Here is a 19,583-nt window from a genome sequence, read left to right on the forward strand (position 1 = left end):
GGCAATACATTGTTGTGTTGTGAAATCAAAAAAATAAATTACCTCTCTGAAAAGTGGATTTCAGATGTGAAATTTATCAAGTAACCATTTAATCTAACTGTGCCAATATGGTTTACTTGGACACAAATAGCAGTAAATATGAAAGCAATTTGAACCTTGCAAATAGGCCCACATTGCTGACTATATTCAAGTAGCAGTTGTTTCTGGTCAGTTGAGTCAAATTGTGTAAATGATGTCATTCTAAATTATAGTCTAAATTTTTAAATTGTGGAGACTCATCATTGTGCCAGGAAGTAGAAACCCTAATTAGACTGACTTATCCATCAACTCTGGAAATAGTGCCACGGCCACACAACACCACATAAAATACTAGTGTTTGGGGAATGTTTGTGGTTCTCATTGTTCCTGTGATCCATGTGTTATGGTATTATGTGGCATTGAGGGAATTGTTGGCCGTTTAAGGACAGTTACAGTTAAAACAAATAAATAAAAAAATACTCCTCTATTCTGTAAGGACAAGTAAGGAAAATCATATCCTACTGTATTCTAAGTAGTTCATATTTTTCATATTTTCTCCTTTCTGAATGATGTAGTGAGAGACACATTTGCATCCAAACTGGTTGCTAGCTTGATTCCTGCACATACTGTTGTTGTGCCCCTATGCAAGACCCTCATTGCCCACCCCAGTCACAGTACTGTGGATGCGACCTAAATCAAATAAATTATATTTTCTTGACTCACGATGCGTTCACACTTGCACAAACACCATATTAAATTGAGACTAAACCAGGACTAGAACAAGACCATTTCAAGTCCACATCAGAATTAAACGGGGCTCAAACCGGGACCAAACAAATTCAAGTGTGAACGCGTCCTAAAATATGTCAACGTACAGTAGTAACACTAAAATGTACATTCTGAATATTTCTCCCAGGCTCAGAGGAGGACAAAAATCAACATACATTGGTTAAAACATATTTGTCCACTCCAGTACAGTCCAGGTACAGCATGTTCTATATGTAGACTTGGCTCGGTCCTATCTCCATAGTCTTGGGCCGCTCTTTAACATCTGTCAGCGAGTCCACCAAACACTCACACTGACCCATGAGGCGAGGTGAGGTCTGCGCACGAGGAGGGTACACTCACTCAGGCTTGTTATTGCATCGGGAGCCTTCTGACAACAAACTGTGGCGGTGTCTCTGAGTGCAGCTTTATCATGTTCCTGGTGGGGGGTAATTCTCTGACAACAGCGCAGAGGGACTCCAGAAGAAAAGGGCTGCCTTCAATTTCTCTGCATGGATCGTAGAGTACAGAAGAGCGCGTAATGACATCATAGAGGCAGTTTTGTATGCTGTTTTGTGTCAGAAGTGTCAGAAAATATTTATCCGTGCGGCTGAAAAAGCATTGCAACAGTCATCTTGTATTAAGTAGAAATGTACAAACTGTACCAGAGTAATAAGTAACTGATACAATGGAATTTTATAACTCAAGTTTATTCAGTACCTACACACATGCTATTTCTACAACTACCACTTTAATTCTTACTATTATTAATGGTATCACAGCTTTATCACAACGAGTACTATTATCGCAAGTACTTCTACTAAACTACTAAATACATGTACTGAAAATATGTATTGAGAAGTCTAATTTAGAGTTACAGTATTCTGATACAGTTACTCTTTCATTTGGTTGTACAAATGAAAGCGTGATACAGTACAATCTAAATATTACATAGCAGTACTTCATCATGCATTTTAGGCTCGGAACGGCACAAAAACTCTAAACCATTGCTATTGTGATGTGTGCATGAGTGTTTTCTTTGCATGCATTACAAACAGTGCAACAAACTAAGTTACTTAAATCTTTTGACAGTATTCTAAATATTCAGAATACAGTACTCTGATTGAATATAGCAAATATTCAGTAACTAAATGCAATTTATTACAAAGTATTTTTCCCAACACTGCTTGTATGCTGTACTGAACTACTATCTACTTAACTAAAACTAAAATAATTTACTGATCAAATAAGAATTGGGTAGAGGAATTGTGTTTCTCCTTTTTACACAAACAAGACTAAAATAAATAAATTTGGGAAAAAGTACTAAACAATGAACAATAAATATTTCTGTTATTAACCCCAAATGCGTGCTTGTCATTCTATTATATAAGTGTGGGAATGGCAGCTTCTTTAACAAGCCCACAGCTCTGGAACCACAGCCCTTATGAGCTCTGATAGCAGCAGCATCCACACAGTGAAATCATAACAAACCTCTTCCTCTCTGGATTTCACCACATGACCTCATTTTGGGTGTGGGAATCATGGCGTCCCATCAAAATACACTCCTCATGAGCTCACCCGAGAGATGGCCTGCGTAGATACACCACATGCTGCAATGACATCAGACAAACAGGCTTTTGTTGTTGGGTTTACCTGCACAAAGGGAAAGGCACGGTGATGGAAGGAGGACTAAAACATGCACAAGGTAAAGAATAAACATATTTTATCAAATCCACACCGTAACATCTGTGACAATGCTTTGAGATCAGCTCTGATTGGCAACAGAGTCCATAAGGCATACTGCAGCTTGTCATTAAACATGATCAAATAAAGCCCTTATCAGACTTTTATTAATATATGAATCGTTGCGTAAACATTGTGATGATTACACAGGAGGATATATACTGTTGGCCAGTGGGTTCTGTTTAATACAGTCTGAAATTTAAACCAGTGTTGGAAGAGTTGGTTTATTAAATATACTGTTAACTCTACTAAAATATTATCCGAGCATGTAAACAAATACAAAGTTTAAAATGTCATACTTTTTCATAGCACTGCCATTACAGTTAACCTTGTCTCGTTCAAATAGCACTACGCATCACCCCTGAAGAGTCCATTAGTCACTCCTCTGGGAAACAATGATGATAAGTTACTTCTTTAGCTACTGCTGCCCTACAAGACAGCGTAAAGGACATGTTTTTGAAGGGTGAAGTGTATGACCCGCAAACTAGGTTAACTACCGGTACTAACAATACTACCAATACTACCATCACTACTACAACCCTTCCACTGTACTTCAAAAACTGAAACATGTTTGTTCAACTTTTTTTATAGGCTGAAAAGGCCACAAATAGGCCTTTTTATTGTGAATGGGCTCCTATTGTAGATACAAAACCTTCTTTTAAGGCGCCTGGGAATCGTGGGCGAATATCACAAAACACTTCTGTTTACAGAACCTAAAATATGCACGAGTTGTAACAAGAGGGACTTTTCCATTTCCATTAAATCAACTTAATGTTTTCTATTGCATTCTTTTCCAATCTCAAGCTAAATGCAACCTTCACAAACCCCGGCCATCAGCATGCAGAATAATTGTTTATGTCTCTATTTTAATTTAGCTTGTTTTGAACAGCGAAGGCCAAAGGAGCTGTCCGTCTGCCAAAGACCACTAGTGTTTAGCCACATTCATGCCTTCCAAAGTCAGCAATGGGTGGTTCTTTCTGACCACTGCGGGGGCTCGGGTGGCTACATGTTGCTGGACTTTCCCAGGATGTAGGAGTGGAAAGTAATGGAGTACTAAACGTTTTACAGGAGATATGTTTTACTTTTACCAGACTACATTTGAGAGCAGATATCTGTATTTTCTACTCCAATATGGTAATAGTTCTCACATTCTGTGAAATATGTTTGATTTTTGACTCTAAAAATTACTTTTTCAACTGGTACTTCAATACTTTTATTTAGTACATTTTTATCATGTGATAGTTTTATTTTATCTAGAGTTTATTTTTTGTTGCTACTTTATCTGTAACAAAATGGAGTAGTTCTTCCACCACTCCCAGGATGTGAGAATGGCATGGCAGACGTCAGCTGTCACCGCGGGGTCAGCACTTCAAGTTAGCCCCTGAGCAAGACAGTCCAAGCCCCCAGAATTCAACCAGCCTCAGCTGTTAATGGTCCATGTGCTGGCAGCAGAGCACTGTTAAAAATAGACTGATACTTTTAGCCTCAGTGACGCTGGCTCAAAAGCGCGCAGTCGGACAATGGAGGAGTAAAAAGATCTGGACATTGCACTGCACCGTTGCCCACTACACTCTAAAAACTATATTATTATTATTTTCATCCCTACTGAGAGCAAGGACAAAAGTATTTTTTTTATTATTTATGTTTTTAGAGTGATTTTAATGCATATTTTCTTGTTATGTAAAGCACTTCAAATTACTTTGTGTACGGATTGTGCTGTACAAATTAACTTGCCTTGCCTTATCGTAGTACTTTTTATATATCATGTAGTGCATAGTTATGGGCCAGGTGGAAACGGTAGTATTAGAAAGGTATTAGCAGCAAGTTGTGGCAACTCAATGCAATTTAAAATTATGAAATAAGTGTAAAACAAGTCTTTATGACATTTTGAATAATGTCTCTTTAAATTTACCCAATCAAACCCTATCAAACCCTTTTACCCAATTAGATAAGTGAGATAATTATGCTTTATTGAGTGAAATGAACAACTATTGTTTCTATTTGTTAAAACTAAAACATTAGATTCTCTGTTTAGCTTTTGCAGTGAATAGTCTATTACCATGGCTCTTTTCAGCGGTCAAGAATAGTGACGTCCCACCTCCTACACGCCCCTGTAGGGGAAGTTAGAGCCGCCTTTTGCTGGAGCTCCGTTCCCTCCCTGACCTGAGGAACTGAAGAGAGAGAGAGAGAGCTTATGATGGCTCTGAGCAGCTTTCAGAAACCACACACTGCCAGCGAATGAAGAAGAGGATACTGTACAGAAGTTAGAGTTTTCACAAGGACTAATTTTGCTTATAACTGGAGCACTGAACCACTCAAAGTAAGTCGGATTCTTTGGTTATATTTCAGCTACATTGACTTGTTTTGGTCATTCAAATAACAATCCTGCTATACATATACAGTAGAATATTGTATGTTGGTGTAGATTCAAGTCACAATTTCCACTTTTAGATACTAACTGAATACACACGTTTAGTAGATTCTGTAACAGTCTGTGTTTTATTCATGACGTTTTTTGAGTTTGAGTCCAGGTTCAGACGCTGTCTTCATCATTGCGAGATGGAGCAAGTGCCTTGGCGAAGGTCAAGAGCTCAGTATTTTAGTAATGCATATTAGATGTATTTTTGTGCATTGATTCATCATTTTGTTTTAGGCATTTTCCTGATAACTAATACATTTTACAAATAGGTATGACTAAAAGAATCATACAACTATATTTGAATGAAATATCCCCAACACTCTTGAACAAGTGTTTGATTAATGCTGCGCACTTTAAAACATTCAAGCATTATGCATTAATGCATTTTACATGAAGCACTTACTCTCTTGAAGACAAGAGCCTAGTCTTGGTATAATGTATGCAGGTTTAATAGCCTGTATGAAATGAATAAAATCAAATAAATGGACAAAGGTCTATTGATAAAGAGTTTGGGAGTTGGATAAGAAACTAAAAATCCTTGTAATTAAATTGTTTCAAGTATGATGTCCACCAATTCAAAATGAGTCAAGCTTCTACAGAACTGCACCCATATAAAGTACAGGCTACACATGGGTGCTCTGGACGCAGCGGACTATCACTCAGTGGACCCCGATAACAAGTGAATATTTATGGCTTGTAATGAAGCCAAGATGAATTCCATTTTATCTGCATGAGCTCATCAGCTTAAGGAGAAGACAGACAGCTTTGTCCATTAGTCAAAGCCTACACTTTGTTTAGGTGAAGCTTCAATTCTAACTATCTAGAATACGGTAAAAAAAAATTATTCAGGTCAACTTTTAATGGGATATCTTCTTTCCTGTTCTTGCCGTTTTGTTTTCATCCCTCAGGTATGACAATAGAGTACGCTGAACTGTTTGTAAGCCAGTACTCAAAAGAAGGGTGGTAAAAAGTATCAAAAATCTGACACAAATGGAAACTAAAAATGCTGACACTAGACACTCATTTGAGCATCGATAAAAAAAAAAAAAAACAGGACAAAATGTGACCTTTCCTGAACAATTTTAGAATGATCTTGAGCTCGATCAGAACTAGTATAGTAGTTTAAAACAAGGTTACATTATTTTGTATCTATTGTGTCAAAAATGAAGAAGAAAGAAGAGTTGTTTTGTTATCATTGTGGTATAGATATTGGTATTGAGCATCAAGCTTATTCTTTAGTATTAAAATAGAGTTTTGAGTTGTTACACTACTGTCAAAAATATGTTTATACTTTATAGATAGTAACAACAAATATTTAATTTACAGTAATAAAGGGATACAGGCATAATCAAGGCCCCATATTGTCTACCCCCAACCACAATATTCAGTTCTTTTAAATAGAATTGTGTTATAAAACCTTTCCAATTTAACATATAATGAATTCACAATAGATTTAAGTGCTAAGCTTAAGAAGACATCTTCCTACATTTTGATACGGTTGGACAAAACTATAAATCAGAAAGGGAACCAGTTTGTTTTTGGTGTTTGGAAAAGAGTTTTGTCGTTGCTGTTGGTGTGGCTTTCTGGCTGTCAGAGATCCTTTGTGCTGAGTCCACCTTTCTGTCAGGTTCAGGGGCTCAGTGCAGACCTCTCCTCTCTCTCTCTCCTCAGATGATGGGTGCTCCGGGTGCTCCGGGTGCGTTGGGTCTGGGTGCTGTCATTGCTCACACTGGACAAAGACCACAAGAGCCAGATATTATTAATTAACATTTTTGTACGTGGGCCAGTGCATCCGTGTCAGACTAATTTATGGAAGACTATATTGGTGATGTGCAAATCGCAGCTCCACAAATCAACTTTGTCATCACCTACAGTAGCCCAGCAGGGACATAATATGTCCCTTGGTATGGTTTAAAGTGACGTTACAGAGTGGAACGTTGGTAAAATGACTTGAACTTGTTTACCGATCACGAGTAGATCACTAATGCCTTTGTCAAAGTCTGCATTCTCCAAGAGCAGACAGTTAGTGATTACTTTAAATGTTCTTTTAACAGAAATATGTGTAACTGTTGACCAAGTATGTTTACTGGGGTTAATCACTTGAAACAAATACAAATAGTGCAGCTCTATTCAAACAGTAAGCAAGATAACAGCAGCACAGGCCAAGGCAACATTGATTTTGGATGACTTGGCTTACATCATACATTGCATCTGTCCAAATGACTCATTATGAGATGGACATAGTTATCCAATGAGAAGTGGACTGGACATGTGATTGTGAGAGGCCCTTTTGTTGGGCATTGCAGTCAAGTGACGAAAGGCAATGCAATTTTTGGCACTGGGTGAATTATTAAGGAATCTGAGCAAATTAACCTTGCATTCTTTTCTGCTTCTTTTCCAAATCCTCAAATATCTTACTTGCATAAGTAACTAAACCAAAACAGGTTTTACTGTCAAACACTCCTCTATACCCAAAGCATGCCCCATAAGTCATACTGAAGGATGGGTCAAATGCAGAGGGAAATTGTTCAATATTTTATTTAGATGTTTACATTTTTTAGCTAGTTGTTTTAGCAAATGGTCTACATTTGAATCACTCATTAAAAATACTTCAATAAATAAATGAATGGACAGATTAACAATACCCCCAAAATGATGTATAAAACTTTATCAAAAGCTAGCCAGTACTACAGTATTTTGTGCTAGTTTGGTCAGTCACTCTCCTCATTGTAATACATGTCCGGTGGAGCCTTACACCATCTGTCACTGACACATGTAGTTGCACAGCCAGTCCAAGGGCCTGGGAGACTTGAATTCCAAAAATGCTCTTTGCACACCCTGGATATTTTAACAAGTTTTCAGTGGATAAAGTATGTCAAACTCCAAAGCAACACGAGAGCTATGTGAAATCATTTGATACACAGTCAGCGTGTAATAGGGTTTTACAGTGGGCTGAGTTGAATGATCCCTCACATCAAGTTATATACTACAGAGGCATTCTTCAAGATCAAATAGGTATGGACATTAAAACAGTAGAAAAAGGCGAATGGAATATATCGGATTGGTGTGCTGGTTAATTTGCAAACAGTTTCATTAAGTTATTGGTGAATTGCAGTCTTTTTTTGTACAGCAATGTATTAAAAATGTAAATATTCAATGCCTCTTGCTAAAATCCAGTCAAAAATAATATATAGGTAGAAGACCGAAGCCAATAAAAAAAATGTAGGTCCCCGGCCGCTGCACTGTGGTGGCCCAGCAAGTTTGAAGGTCAGGTCAAATGCAGAAAAGAAAATGAAATTGCCTATTGGGACAATAAAGTGAACCTTAAACTTTGAAATAGTTGATTTATACATCCGTCTATTAGGAAGTGAATAGTGTGTTTAATAATGTGCTGTGATTTGCATATTGATTTGGCATGAGCACTACCATCTCTCTGTCCTCAGCCTCAGGTGCAACAAAAAGGAGTATATAGTCAAAAAGAAAAGGAAAAGTATAAAGTATTGATCAACAGTGTCTCTAAAGCTGCTAACCTATCCATGTGTCTGACCTTGAAGTGGACAATGTGAATGTTTGAGTGGCCTTATCCATATGTTGTCTGGTCAGATCTATACTTAGAGCACCCTGAACTTGATCTCTCTCTTGATCTTCATGCTTGAAGATGAGACGCAGTAACCAAGCCATACGACTCCAGAAGGCTCTCCATGATTCGCCCCATGGTTTATAGGCCCACTCCCACCACGGGAACGAGTACAGTTGCTGGGGGAATCATCACCTTTTAACAGCTCAATCAAATATATGACCTGACATGGGATCAAATGAAGAAGAATTCTTAAAAGAGTCACTAAAACTGAGAATTTACAGTTATTAAATGCAAATTGCAAAATTGTAGTACCGGTAAATGTGTTTATGCTACATGTATTACCACTAGCCTACTGTTACTGTGCTGCTACTACTACTTCAACTTGCACTCCCTCTACCTTATAGCTCTATCCTCCAATTACCTGCAGTACTAGCACAGATAAAAGTGCAACTCCTGTTGCAACAACTTGTCCTACTGCAACTCCAGTGCTAAGTTCTACTACAACAACTACAACTACTACTCTGACGAGCACTACTATTACTACAACAGTACTATTAAATTTACTGTGGTTAAGGTAACATATGTTCAAAAAAGTACTCACAAACCACACATTACTTCTCAGCATAAGTACTTCTCTACAATAGCCATACTATATCTACTGAGAATAAATAAAATCCCATTGAAATTTTCCCTGTATCTACAGTACATTACAACATTCTACTTCTGACCCTCTCATTAGTGAAATCTTAACTGCTGAGGCTCCAGTCTTCTCAGTGAGCAGATCAAGTTGATGTTACATCAGGACCAGAGCAGAGCTTGTGTTTCCTGTTAGAGGCAATAGCACTATCAGCTATGAGCAAAAGGTGCCATCATCACTTACAATAAAAGCTGTAAATGTGCGAGTGTAACATAGTGATGCAAAGGTTTTTCAGGGTCACCAATCAGAGGGGTAGAAGTACTGCACTCAAAATAAGTAAATGTTCTATTTAAAGTGACTTGGTCTGATGGATGAACTTCTTGTCTTCACGAGGAGGCTATTGCTTTGCCTGGAATGTTCCAAATTATGGCATAATATAATGTAGATGTTTAGCCCGCCACTAGAAGACTTTAGACTCGAGTAAAAATATGCAGCATCTCTCCACCTCTGGCTGTCATTCTGAACTGATCGCTCCACTTGACCCTGTAGGTCAGAATTTCTCAAACCTGGAACGTGCCGCCTGATGGACCATAAATGATGTCAGATTTGTGCTCTTACATGATAACAGGGTCCACATTAGCGCTGATATCACATGGATCGACTCCCTGATACACATCTCATTCACAGTTAGAAGGATGATTGAAACTCCCCACTTTTTTGGCAGACACGAATGTTTTTCTTGTCTGGATTGAAAAGCTGTAGTTTATCTGAGCCTTGGAGCAGAACGTGTCAGCTAGCATTATCTACTCCTTATTTAGACAAAGCGTGAGCGAGGATATATCAGGCATCAATCAAATGTAAACACTGCATTTTTATATAGGAGATCTGTAAAGTACAAAAAGCAGCTGTTCTTGGTTCTTTTTCGTCTTATTAAACTTTGAAAACATGTTCAAACAAACTTGAAATCTGAAAATAACATGCTGACCACTAAGTTTCAAGCCCCTCCTTTATATTGGTATGGGGACACATGTTTTGTTGGGGTAAAAATACTCATATGGGACAGCTGGACTTGACCAACCCCATAGGATTGATTTTGCTTTAAATTTAGTCTTGGGCCTTGACTGGAGCGGAGCCTCTCAGGGTCTGGGCCTAAGCCTCAGTTTTATTGGACCACGAATTCCTGTTGGTCAACAAACATTATGGTACAGATGCCATGAGAACGAGTGTGGGCATTATGGAGATTGGACAGGGCTCACATTACAGACCTACTGTCCAGTACTACTCCTTCCGACTGCACAAAGACTGTTTGGTGCCGCAGAGGAATTCAGGACGTGTGCTGCTGGAATTCCCATTTGCTTCTCCGAGTTCATAACAATCCACACTGACACTTCAACAAAGACTAAACAAGACAACTGTCTACTGGCAACGTCTTCGTCCCATCAATTAGGTCTTAACATTGTTCTAAAGGGGATACTTACTGCTGCTACTATAGTATTAGTACCAGAAATAGTAGGAAAAAAGCTTTATTAAAACTGGAATAAGAAAGTATGCATTTGCATCTATCTAACTCTAGCTCTTACAAACCCTTTGGCCTATCACTAATATTCACATTTTTTAGGCTTTAGAGCAGCTTTTTCAGACACAAAATGAAGCCCATCAACTCTCATCCCAAAGCATCATATAGCAGTGCACATGCCTCTTTAAAAATATTAAAATGTTTAATAGTTAATGAAAACAGCATGTAGTGGTCGGATTTTTTCCACAAAGTTAAGAATTTACAATACATTTTCTGGGGGAAAAACAGATCTTATTAAGAGTCAAAAATGTTGAGAACTTCCGCTTTAAAGCCAATTTTAGTACTGTATGCCAAGTTCTACCATGTTTATGTAAATGTAGCGTACGCATTACTAAAATGTCAATATTAAGTCCTATTATATTAGCTTGTGATCGTTAAAGGTTGGTGCCCATCCTCCTGCTGTGTCATAAAGGTACTGCAGGAGACATTTTCAGACAAGTTTGATTTGAGTTAATAGATACAGTAACTATGTGCATGCTGAGGCTGATTGAAGTAAACCAGTTACATGGGGCTAATGTACTTTGCGTGTCTGTCCAAAGCCAAGGTAAATAAAAAGTATTGTACAAACAAGTGATTCAGTTGAAAACACACCCCAGGCTTTTTATGTACTGCCTTTAACTGTAGTACTATTAACACTTTACATAGAGTCAATTTCAGTCAAATGATATCACCCCCTTTTTTGGATCCCCATGTCACTGGCACAGAAATTAAAAATAAACTGAGTGTTAGATGGAACTTGTGTCACCTTTTTGTCACTTGCATGTGTGCAATAGGAACTTTGCCCAGGTCTTTTACAGTAGTCCATTACCCCAGTGCCTATCATATCCAAAAGGACATTCATTTTTGGAGTGTTTACACACCTCAACGCTTGTTTTACAGTGGCACTATCTCTAAATCCTGTTGGAGTAATACCCTGACATTTGACTAGTGAAACTATTAGTTACCAACAGCGCTGTACTTCCCCGCAGTGAACTGACTGAACTCGGAGAGATAAGACGTGGGCTTATGGAGTGGGAATAGTTTGTACTTTTCTGCCTGAACTGAAGACCCAGTGGTTGTGGCTTCTCGTGACGTTGTTGATGTTTCCTGGAAATAGATTAGGATTCAAAGAAAATGGCAACACGCCTCATTGGATTTTGATCTTAACTTCACTCAGCACTATCAAACACTGGTGTGGTCATTTGTGTTACGGTAGCACTGCCAAGTTCCTTCATAGAACATTTACGGCTATTACAGTGATGATCCAGTTATTATATTCTGTACGTATTAGGAAACGTTGTCATAGGAGAGTGGACTGTTTATCCACTGTATGATGGGATGTGTTTTCACTGTTGGGGACACTTTTGTAGCTGTATTTAGTACTTAAAAAAACAAAAACATACTTTGTAAAACATAATCACGTTGATGTTAAACTCTTTTACGTCAATTTTGAATTGTTTTCGCCCTTGGTGGTAACATTGCTTTGTCCATTTGGTTGTGTGTTCCCTTTTGTTCAATACTAATAAAATGTTTAAGGTGTTTTGCATCATTCTGAGGTCAGGGTGTTATGACATCATGGGGGATTTTTCAAGAGACTGCGCGTTCTGTTTGCAATTAAAATGTTGATGTTATGAAGCCAAAATGTATTGGAAAAGGGTGTACAAAATCAATGCAGTCTTCCCAGATAATGAATTAGAAACAGTACTAAAATTCTCTCCAAGGACTAATATTTTGATCCATGTATTTCTTATGCCTTTTATACAGTTTAAATAAAATGGTACTTTCCCCTTTATGCCATGCTATTCATTTTATGACCAACAATTTTACAATGTGCGTGAACTTGTAAATGAATTAAACCGTGCTGTATTATATGACTTGAGTGGGTCAGACAATAAGGAAAGGCAAGGTTGAATACAAAACAATAAACCTTACTGTAATATATTGTCATAAAAGGAGATACTGTTTCAAAATGCTAACCATTTGTCTTTGTTCCAGATAAAGGATGAGATCCAAAGGCAGCGGGGTGGACACTCCGGCCAATGGCGTGCTAGGGGTTCCACAGAATGATGCGGACATCAGACATGAAGAAGACCTGGGGTTGTCCGTGAAGAACCTCAAGGCCAAAGTTCAGCAGAAGGAGCCCGGGGACAGACTGGAGGTCGAGGTGATATCAGAGAAAGAGGTGTGCCAACTGGACAAGAGTGAAATCAAAAACAGCATGGTGGATTTGTCGAAGAAAGACCTACTCAAACTGCTGGGCATCATGGAGGGAGAAGTTCAGGTAAGAGACATATACAATGACCTTTGACCCTTTGTTAAACATATGGAGCAATAGTTTTAAAGCTTCATGTACAGTAACTTTTCATCTCGTTCTTTTATTTAGCCTGTATATTAATTATGTAATGTAAATGTACGTTCTTGTGTTACATTCTGAGCCCGGATTACCTCTGGGAAAACAGTAAATGATAAGCATGTATTTTTCTCATCACCTCAATAGCTCCATCTAGTGGTCATAGAAGGTGATTGGTGCCACAAAAGACCAACACGTATTTCAGTCACAGTTCAGATGACAAACAGGTACAAGATATGGTTAAGTGTATTGAATGAAATGTGTTGAATCCCCCAGGCCAGAGAAGATGTGATCTGCATGATGAAGTGCAGGCAGACTTCTGCGGGGGCCCTGGAGTCACGCTATGGTTCTGCAGCTCCTGCTTCAGCTCTGCAGGCTTTGCAAAGAGACAGTGTCGTCACTGGCACAAAACATCACCCCAGTGTTTACCAGAACCCTATGGTGGAGGTCAGTGCAATATTGAACCATGTTAAATCATGTAAATGATTATGAATCACATTGACACATTTGTTTGCTCTCACGTAGCTGGAGCGTCTCCAGGAGAAGCACAAAGACACTTACAGGAGGATGTTGGGTCAGCTGCTGCTCGCTGAGAAGTGCCACCGCCACACCGTGCACGAGCTGGACACAGAGAAACGCAAGCACGCGGACTACATGAACAAGAGCGACGACTTCACCAATCTGCTGGAGCAGGAGAGAGAAAGGTGAGGATTTGCATGGCACTGCCAGTGTGCAGGAAATGGTGAAAGACACAATAACAGTGGGCAATGGTTGAAGCTGGGGCAGAATCACAAACTTTTTGGAAAGGCTAAACAAACGACCCACTGTAGCTTCAGTGTGCATAATTATTTGCATACTTAATTAACTGCACTCTTTATGACAAAATAACAAATAAGAAACATTGCAAAAGAGATTTGACCTAATTTAACCTTAGATACTGTATTTAAGCCTATATACCAGGGGTGGGCAATTATTTGAATCCAGGCAAGTAGCAGAGGGCCGGCCCATGATCATTGGTGTGAAAAAAATAAAATCGATATATATTGAATATCAAATAAAATATCACTTTTCTGTCAAATATAGGCTATTGAATCTATTATTTCATTAATTTCATGTCTTTATTAAGGATACGAGTGCAGACAGATGTTACAAACAGTTAAAAAAATAGAAACTAAAATCTTTCTAGGGGCCGGATTAGAACCTGCCAAGGGCCACATATTACCCCTGGGGGCCACAAATGCCCCAGGTCTGCTATATACTGTATACACCTCTACTGGGCTGGGGGCATGATTTGGTTTGGACCTACGATGACTTTAGTGAAGGACAGTGTTGTATCTTTTGATTGTTTCCACCAGTAAACAAGAGGAGCAGTGGGAGCATGACATCATGCATAGAGTGAGGTGGATTGAGAGGTGCTGACCGTACTGTGTGGTCAGTGCAATTCAGAACACAAGCAGTGAGCCCCCATCAGAGAAAGGCCCGGTTACGTCACATGGGCCTCAGAGATCAAACAGGCCAAAGCTATAGTGTGTATGGATGTGTACGAGAGAGGGGCCCTAACCTACTAATTAAAGCATTCACAAACGAGAGCTTCTATTGGAAAATGTACTCAATGCATTTCCCACAAGGCAGTCCTGGCAGAGACTAGATTTGAGCTGTGAACTTCTGTGAAGCTGTGAATTTCAAATGCTTTTACTCATACTGTCTGTTTCTGTCTGAAGTCAAAGATTCTATCATTTAATTATATAAAAGTATGAAAACTCTACCTGACTTGACCTTTGGGTCCATTCTCCCCTGACATCATTCCTTTGACCTTTGCAATTTTAGACAGGCAATTCCAAGAATGGCAATAATATGTGATGACGTAAGTATGAATTTTGAGATCTGAAATGGAAGCCATCGATACAGTATCCAGCCAAGCGGACGCTGAGCCTACTTGGCAATAGAGACACTTGTAACATGAAGCCATGTACATGTACAGTAAAAATAACCAGTATTTCACTTTGCAAGGCTACTGCATATTCCATTTTCATTTTTGGTTTGTTGTGTAATGTAAGCTGCAAACATGCAATAATGGATATTTGGAAATATTCTTTTTCAAATCTAGAGTTTTTATTGTTTTTATATGCAAAGTCTAATACAATATAATTGTTGCATAACATATCCATGTCCCTTGTTTCCATTTGAAGTTTACAGTAGCCTGGTAATGCACTTGTCAGTTTTACTTTGCACAGTTGTCCAAACACTCCTCCTGAGGATCCGCCTCTTCAGTGAGCACAATGTAGAGCAGGGCATCTCTCCCTCGTATGAGACACTTATATGGGTGAGATGACCTCATCTAGCTGAGATTCAGTCGCGACTGGAATGGATTTTTATGCTATTTTATTTAACTTTTTTGCTTTTTTTATTGTGATGATTTGTCTGTATAAGGTGAGGCGCTTGTTCATGTTTTCAATAGTGTGGACTGTGTCTCTTCAACTCCTGGCTGAGGTCATTTCTTTCTATCATGACGCAAAGTAATTTGTTTAACTCATTTTGCTATGCAAAATGGTCAGGGGGGAATATACAGGCAGTCTGAACAAATGCATTCTACTTTGCAAGGGATTTTGTCAGAGGTAAAGATGTGAAGGGCCATACGCAGCAAAGAAAGGGGTGGAAAGAAAAATACATCACTTGGTAAGGGGCATTGAACGTTTCCAAGAGGCCTTTTTTATAAGCATGACTGGATTTGCTTGTTCTATGGGAGACCAATGGGATCTGAATTTATTATTCTCTTACCCTTTTCACTGTTACAGGAAAATTAGTTACATGTAAGTCTTAGTTTTAATATTGTAAAACTATTGCAACTAAATATATCTTTTCTGTTCTTTTTGTAGATTAAAGAGACTCCTGGAGACTGAGAAAGCCTATCAGGTAAAGAAGGAGAAGGAACACTCCAAGCGCCTGACCAAAGTGAGAGAGGAGCTGGTCAAGCTGAATTCTTTTGCTCTGATGTTGGTCAATGAGCGCCAACAGAACCTGGAGCAAATGGACCAACAGACCCAGCGGGTCCAGGAGCTGAGTCAGCAGTTGCTGCAGCGTGAGGAGGCTTTGAAAGAAGCTAAAGATCGGGCACGAGAGGATGGACACCGCCTGCACAATCTAGAGACTGAACTAAATGAGAAATCGGCAAAGCTGAGCCAACAACATGAGGAGATGAGCACTAAATTAGCTAATCATGAGGCCAACAACCGACAACTCAATGCCAAAATTGTAGGACTGACTCACAAAGTGGAAGAATTGGAGTTGCAAAACGGCACACTGAAGAAATCTGAAGAGGAACTGATGGAACTGAGGGACAAGCTGAGCAAAGGAGAATGTGGCAACTCTAATTTGACTACAGAGTTGGAGAATTTAAGAAAACGGGTGATGGAAATGGAAGGAAAAGAGGAGGAGATTGCAAAAACAGAACATCAATGTAAAGAGCTTAGAAAGAGGCTACAAGAGGAGGACTGCAGAAGCAAAGACCTCAGGCTGGAGGTGGAGAAACTTCAGACCAGAATGATAGAACTGGAGAAGTTAGAGACAGCGTTCAGCATCAGCAAAGCCGAGTGTGTGCAGTTACACACCGCTCTGAACAAAGAGAAGGGCCTCTCCAAAGAGCACTCTGATGAGGTTGTAGCGCTTCGTATACGTTTAAAGGAGTTAGAGTCTTCAGAACTGAAACTTGAAAAGTCTGAGCTAAGCCTTAAAGATGATTTGAGCAAGCTAAAATCGTTGACTGTTGCCTTGATGGATGAGCGCAAAGTCCTGATGGAAAAAATCAAATGCGACGATAAACAAAAGGATGAGTTGATCAAAATTGTGGAGGTGGAGCAGGGCAAAGTTATGGAAGTCACTGGAAAGCTTATAGAAGAAAGCAAAAAGCTCTTAAAATTTAAATCTGAAATGGAAACCAAAGTGCAGACTCTTAACAGTGAGAAAAGTGATCTGTCAACAAAACTAGTTCATGAAATAGATATAAATACAGATCTTAACTCCAAGATTAGCCAAATGAAAAAGAGGATAGATGGATTGGAGGCAGAAAAGCTGTCTGTAAAGAATTCTGTCAAGGGTAAAATGTCTGATCCACTCAAACAAGACAACAAAGTCAAAGAGCTGACATTTGAGATTGAGCGCCTGAAAAATCGTTTAAAACAACTTGAAGTGGTGGAGGGAGATTTGATCAAAACAGAAGACCAATATGACATGTTGGAGAAAAAGTTTATAACTGAACAGGATAAAGCCAATGTTCTTTCCCAGCAGGTGGAGGAGATGAGGACTAAGATAGCACACAATAAAGCCATAGAAAAGGGAGAAGAAGAAAGCCAAGAAGAAGACCTAAGGCAGCGATGTAGGAATGAGGAGGTCAAGAACAGAGAACTACAATCTGATGTTGTAGCCCTGAAGGAAAAAATCCATGAACTCATGCACAAGGAAGACCAACTTTCCCAGTTACAAGTAGATTATTCTGTTTTGCAGCAACGTTTTTTGGAGGAAGAGGAGAAAGCCAAGAACATGGGCACCGAGGTCTTCCACCTGTCTAAAGAGCTAGAGATAGTGAAGCGCCACAGTCGTGCAATGAGGCCGAGTTTGAACGGCAGGAGAATGATGGACGTAGCGACGACATCCACTGGAGTACAAACAGAAGCTCTGTCCGCTGGGGCTGCAGATGAAGACACCCCCGCAGTGTTCATAAGAAAATCTGTCCTGGAGGAGAACCACATTATGAGCAACCTCAGGCAAAGGTGTCTCAGAAAACCGTCAGAAAAGTCCATCGAGCGCTCCCCATCATCCGGCAATGAACTGAAAAAGTCATGGATTCCCTGGATGCGGAAAAAGGATAGCGTGACCCAAGATCTGGATAAGCACATGAACGGTGATGTCCTGCCGTCGGAGCTAACCATGACCCAGAAGCAAGGCCAACCTTTACACATTCGAGTTACACCAGACCACCAAAACAACACGGCGACTCTCGAAATCAGCAATCCAACCTCCGAAGATGCTTTCTCAAGTTCAGCCCCGCTTAGTCCAAACCCATCTCATTCCCACCCAAAATCCAGGATCACAATCATTCCCACTGCCACTCCTGGTCATAGGAAGTCCGGTTTTGGTTGCCATGTTCCAGAAAGAGCCAAATCTCCAGTTTCCATCACGACCATTTCCAGGGCCAAGTCTCCAGAAAGCAGCAAATCGTCGGCCTCCAGCAGGCCTTTGTCCCCTGTTTCTATCATGACTGTCAGCACTGTGGTTTCTGACGGTTCCCCCTCTCCTGAGCCGCAGGAGATGACCATGGGACGGGCTGTTTTTAAAGTTACGCCTGAAAAACAGATGGTTCCAATGGCAATAAGAAAATGCCCTAACAATAACAGTAGCATTATCACCACGGAGGATAACAAGATACACATTCACCTGGGACACCACCCCAAGATGTCAGTCAGGCAGGTGGCTTCAGCAGCAGAGAGCAAAGAGATGACCTTATCAACCGGGACAGTCCTGCGCTCTCCTCGGCAAATCACCACCACAACAACAACAACAACGACAGCTACAAGGAGCGCGCAGAGCAAAGTGATGAGCAGTATCACCATCACCCCAGTTTCATCAGCCACCTCCAGACAGACACAGAACGCGGTAAGAGTCCTGCTATACCCTTGATTTCACACCCATATCAATCCCAACTGAATATGATTTAAAAATGTTTGAGTCACAGTTTAAGTTCTGAAAACCTCACACAGTAAAAATGCAAAAGAGGTAAACAATAATATGGGCTTTTGCATTAGATTTGGATCAAGAATAAGGTCATGTAGGATAAGAAAAAACTATGGACTGATAAACTCTGTAAGTATTTTCTGAAATGCAAATGATTCTTGCATTAGTTTGTGTTGCTATTTTGTTGTCTGCAGAAGACATTCAATTAAATTATGATTAAATGATTTCAGGCTTTTTGATTTTCTTATTGCAACCAGTAGAATTGTAATTTTGATTTGATTGCAGCAAATTTTACAACCTTCATCCAATTGAACTAATTGAACAATGTGGACTGTGGCTTTAATCAACAAAAAAGTAGTCTTGGCTTTTATGCAACTTTTACCAATGAATCTAGTATGGTATTTATTTACATTTGGAGTCCATTTTTTGTCTGATAAATTGTCTTTTCTACCTCCATCAGGCTTCACAGGACACTCCGGGACCACGGACAGGGCTGACTCGCATCCCAATGTCCAAGAGCCTCAAGACGGGAAAGGCAGTGCTGGGATCTTTGGGAATCTCTAGTGGAGTAAAAATGGAAACCCAGTCTATGAAAATAGAGGTTAAAAAGTCTGTAACTAGTACCACTTTGGAAAAAGGGGGAAGGTTTTGATCTGAAAATAACATGTAAAATAACTTGGTGTGGTGCCATGTACAGTAGCTAATCATAAACACTTGTATCTAGGCTAAAAGTGTTATCTTTTCAATATTAATATCCATACTTCAAGATATATACGGTTTGCATTTATT

General features: G+C 39.5%; 1 protein-coding gene across 3 annotated transcripts; it reads left to right on the plus strand.

The window, feature by feature from the left end:
- The first annotated feature begins 4,689 nt into the window (after positions 1-4,689).
- On the plus strand, positions 4,690-19,447 carry filip1b (filamin A interacting protein 1b). Of its 3 annotated transcripts, none has more exons than XM_072457925.1 (6): positions 4,690-4,850; positions 12,719-12,998; positions 13,344-13,514; positions 13,593-13,771; positions 15,944-18,716; positions 19,255-19,447. In XM_072457925.1, exons 2-6 carry the CDS (start codon positions 12,720-12,722, stop codon positions 19,444-19,446), a joined length of 3,594 nt encoding a protein of 1,197 aa, XP_072314026.1. In that variant the 5' UTR covers positions 4,690-4,850; position 12,719; the 3' UTR covers position 19,447. The 3 variants fall into 3 exon arrangements, with proteins under 3 accessions (XP_072314026.1, XP_072314027.1, XP_072314028.1); XM_072457926.1 differs by having other exon boundaries at positions 4,690-4,846; positions 12,713-12,998; XM_072457927.1 differs by lacking the exon at positions 4,690-4,850 and having other exon boundaries at positions 12,700-12,998.
- The last annotated feature ends 136 nt before the right edge of the window (positions 19,448-19,583 follow it).

The sequence above is a fragment of the Eucyclogobius newberryi genome, unplaced genomic scaffold (genome assembly GCF_026437365.1).
Source record: "Eucyclogobius newberryi isolate DKJ021-1_F unplaced genomic scaffold, fEucNew1.0.hap1 SCAF_21, whole genome shotgun sequence".
NCBI classification, from domain to species: domain Eukaryota; kingdom Metazoa; phylum Chordata; class Actinopteri; order Gobiiformes; family Gobiidae; genus Eucyclogobius; species Eucyclogobius newberryi.

Bases quoted from the DNA above. Each gene is read 5' to 3' on its own strand.
- filip1b (XM_072457925.1), top strand. From the start codon at position 12,720: ATGAGATCCAAAGGCAGCGGGGTGGACACTCCGGCCAATGGCGTGCTA. The intron at 12,999-13,343 runs GTAAGAGACATA...TGAATCCCCCAG, and splicing joins TCATGGAGGGAGAAGTTCAG to GCCAGAGAAGATGTGATCTG. The intron at 13,772-15,943 runs GTGAGGATTTGC...TTCTTTTTGTAG, and splicing joins CTGGAGCAGGAGAGAGAAAG to ATTAAAGAGACTCCTGGAGA.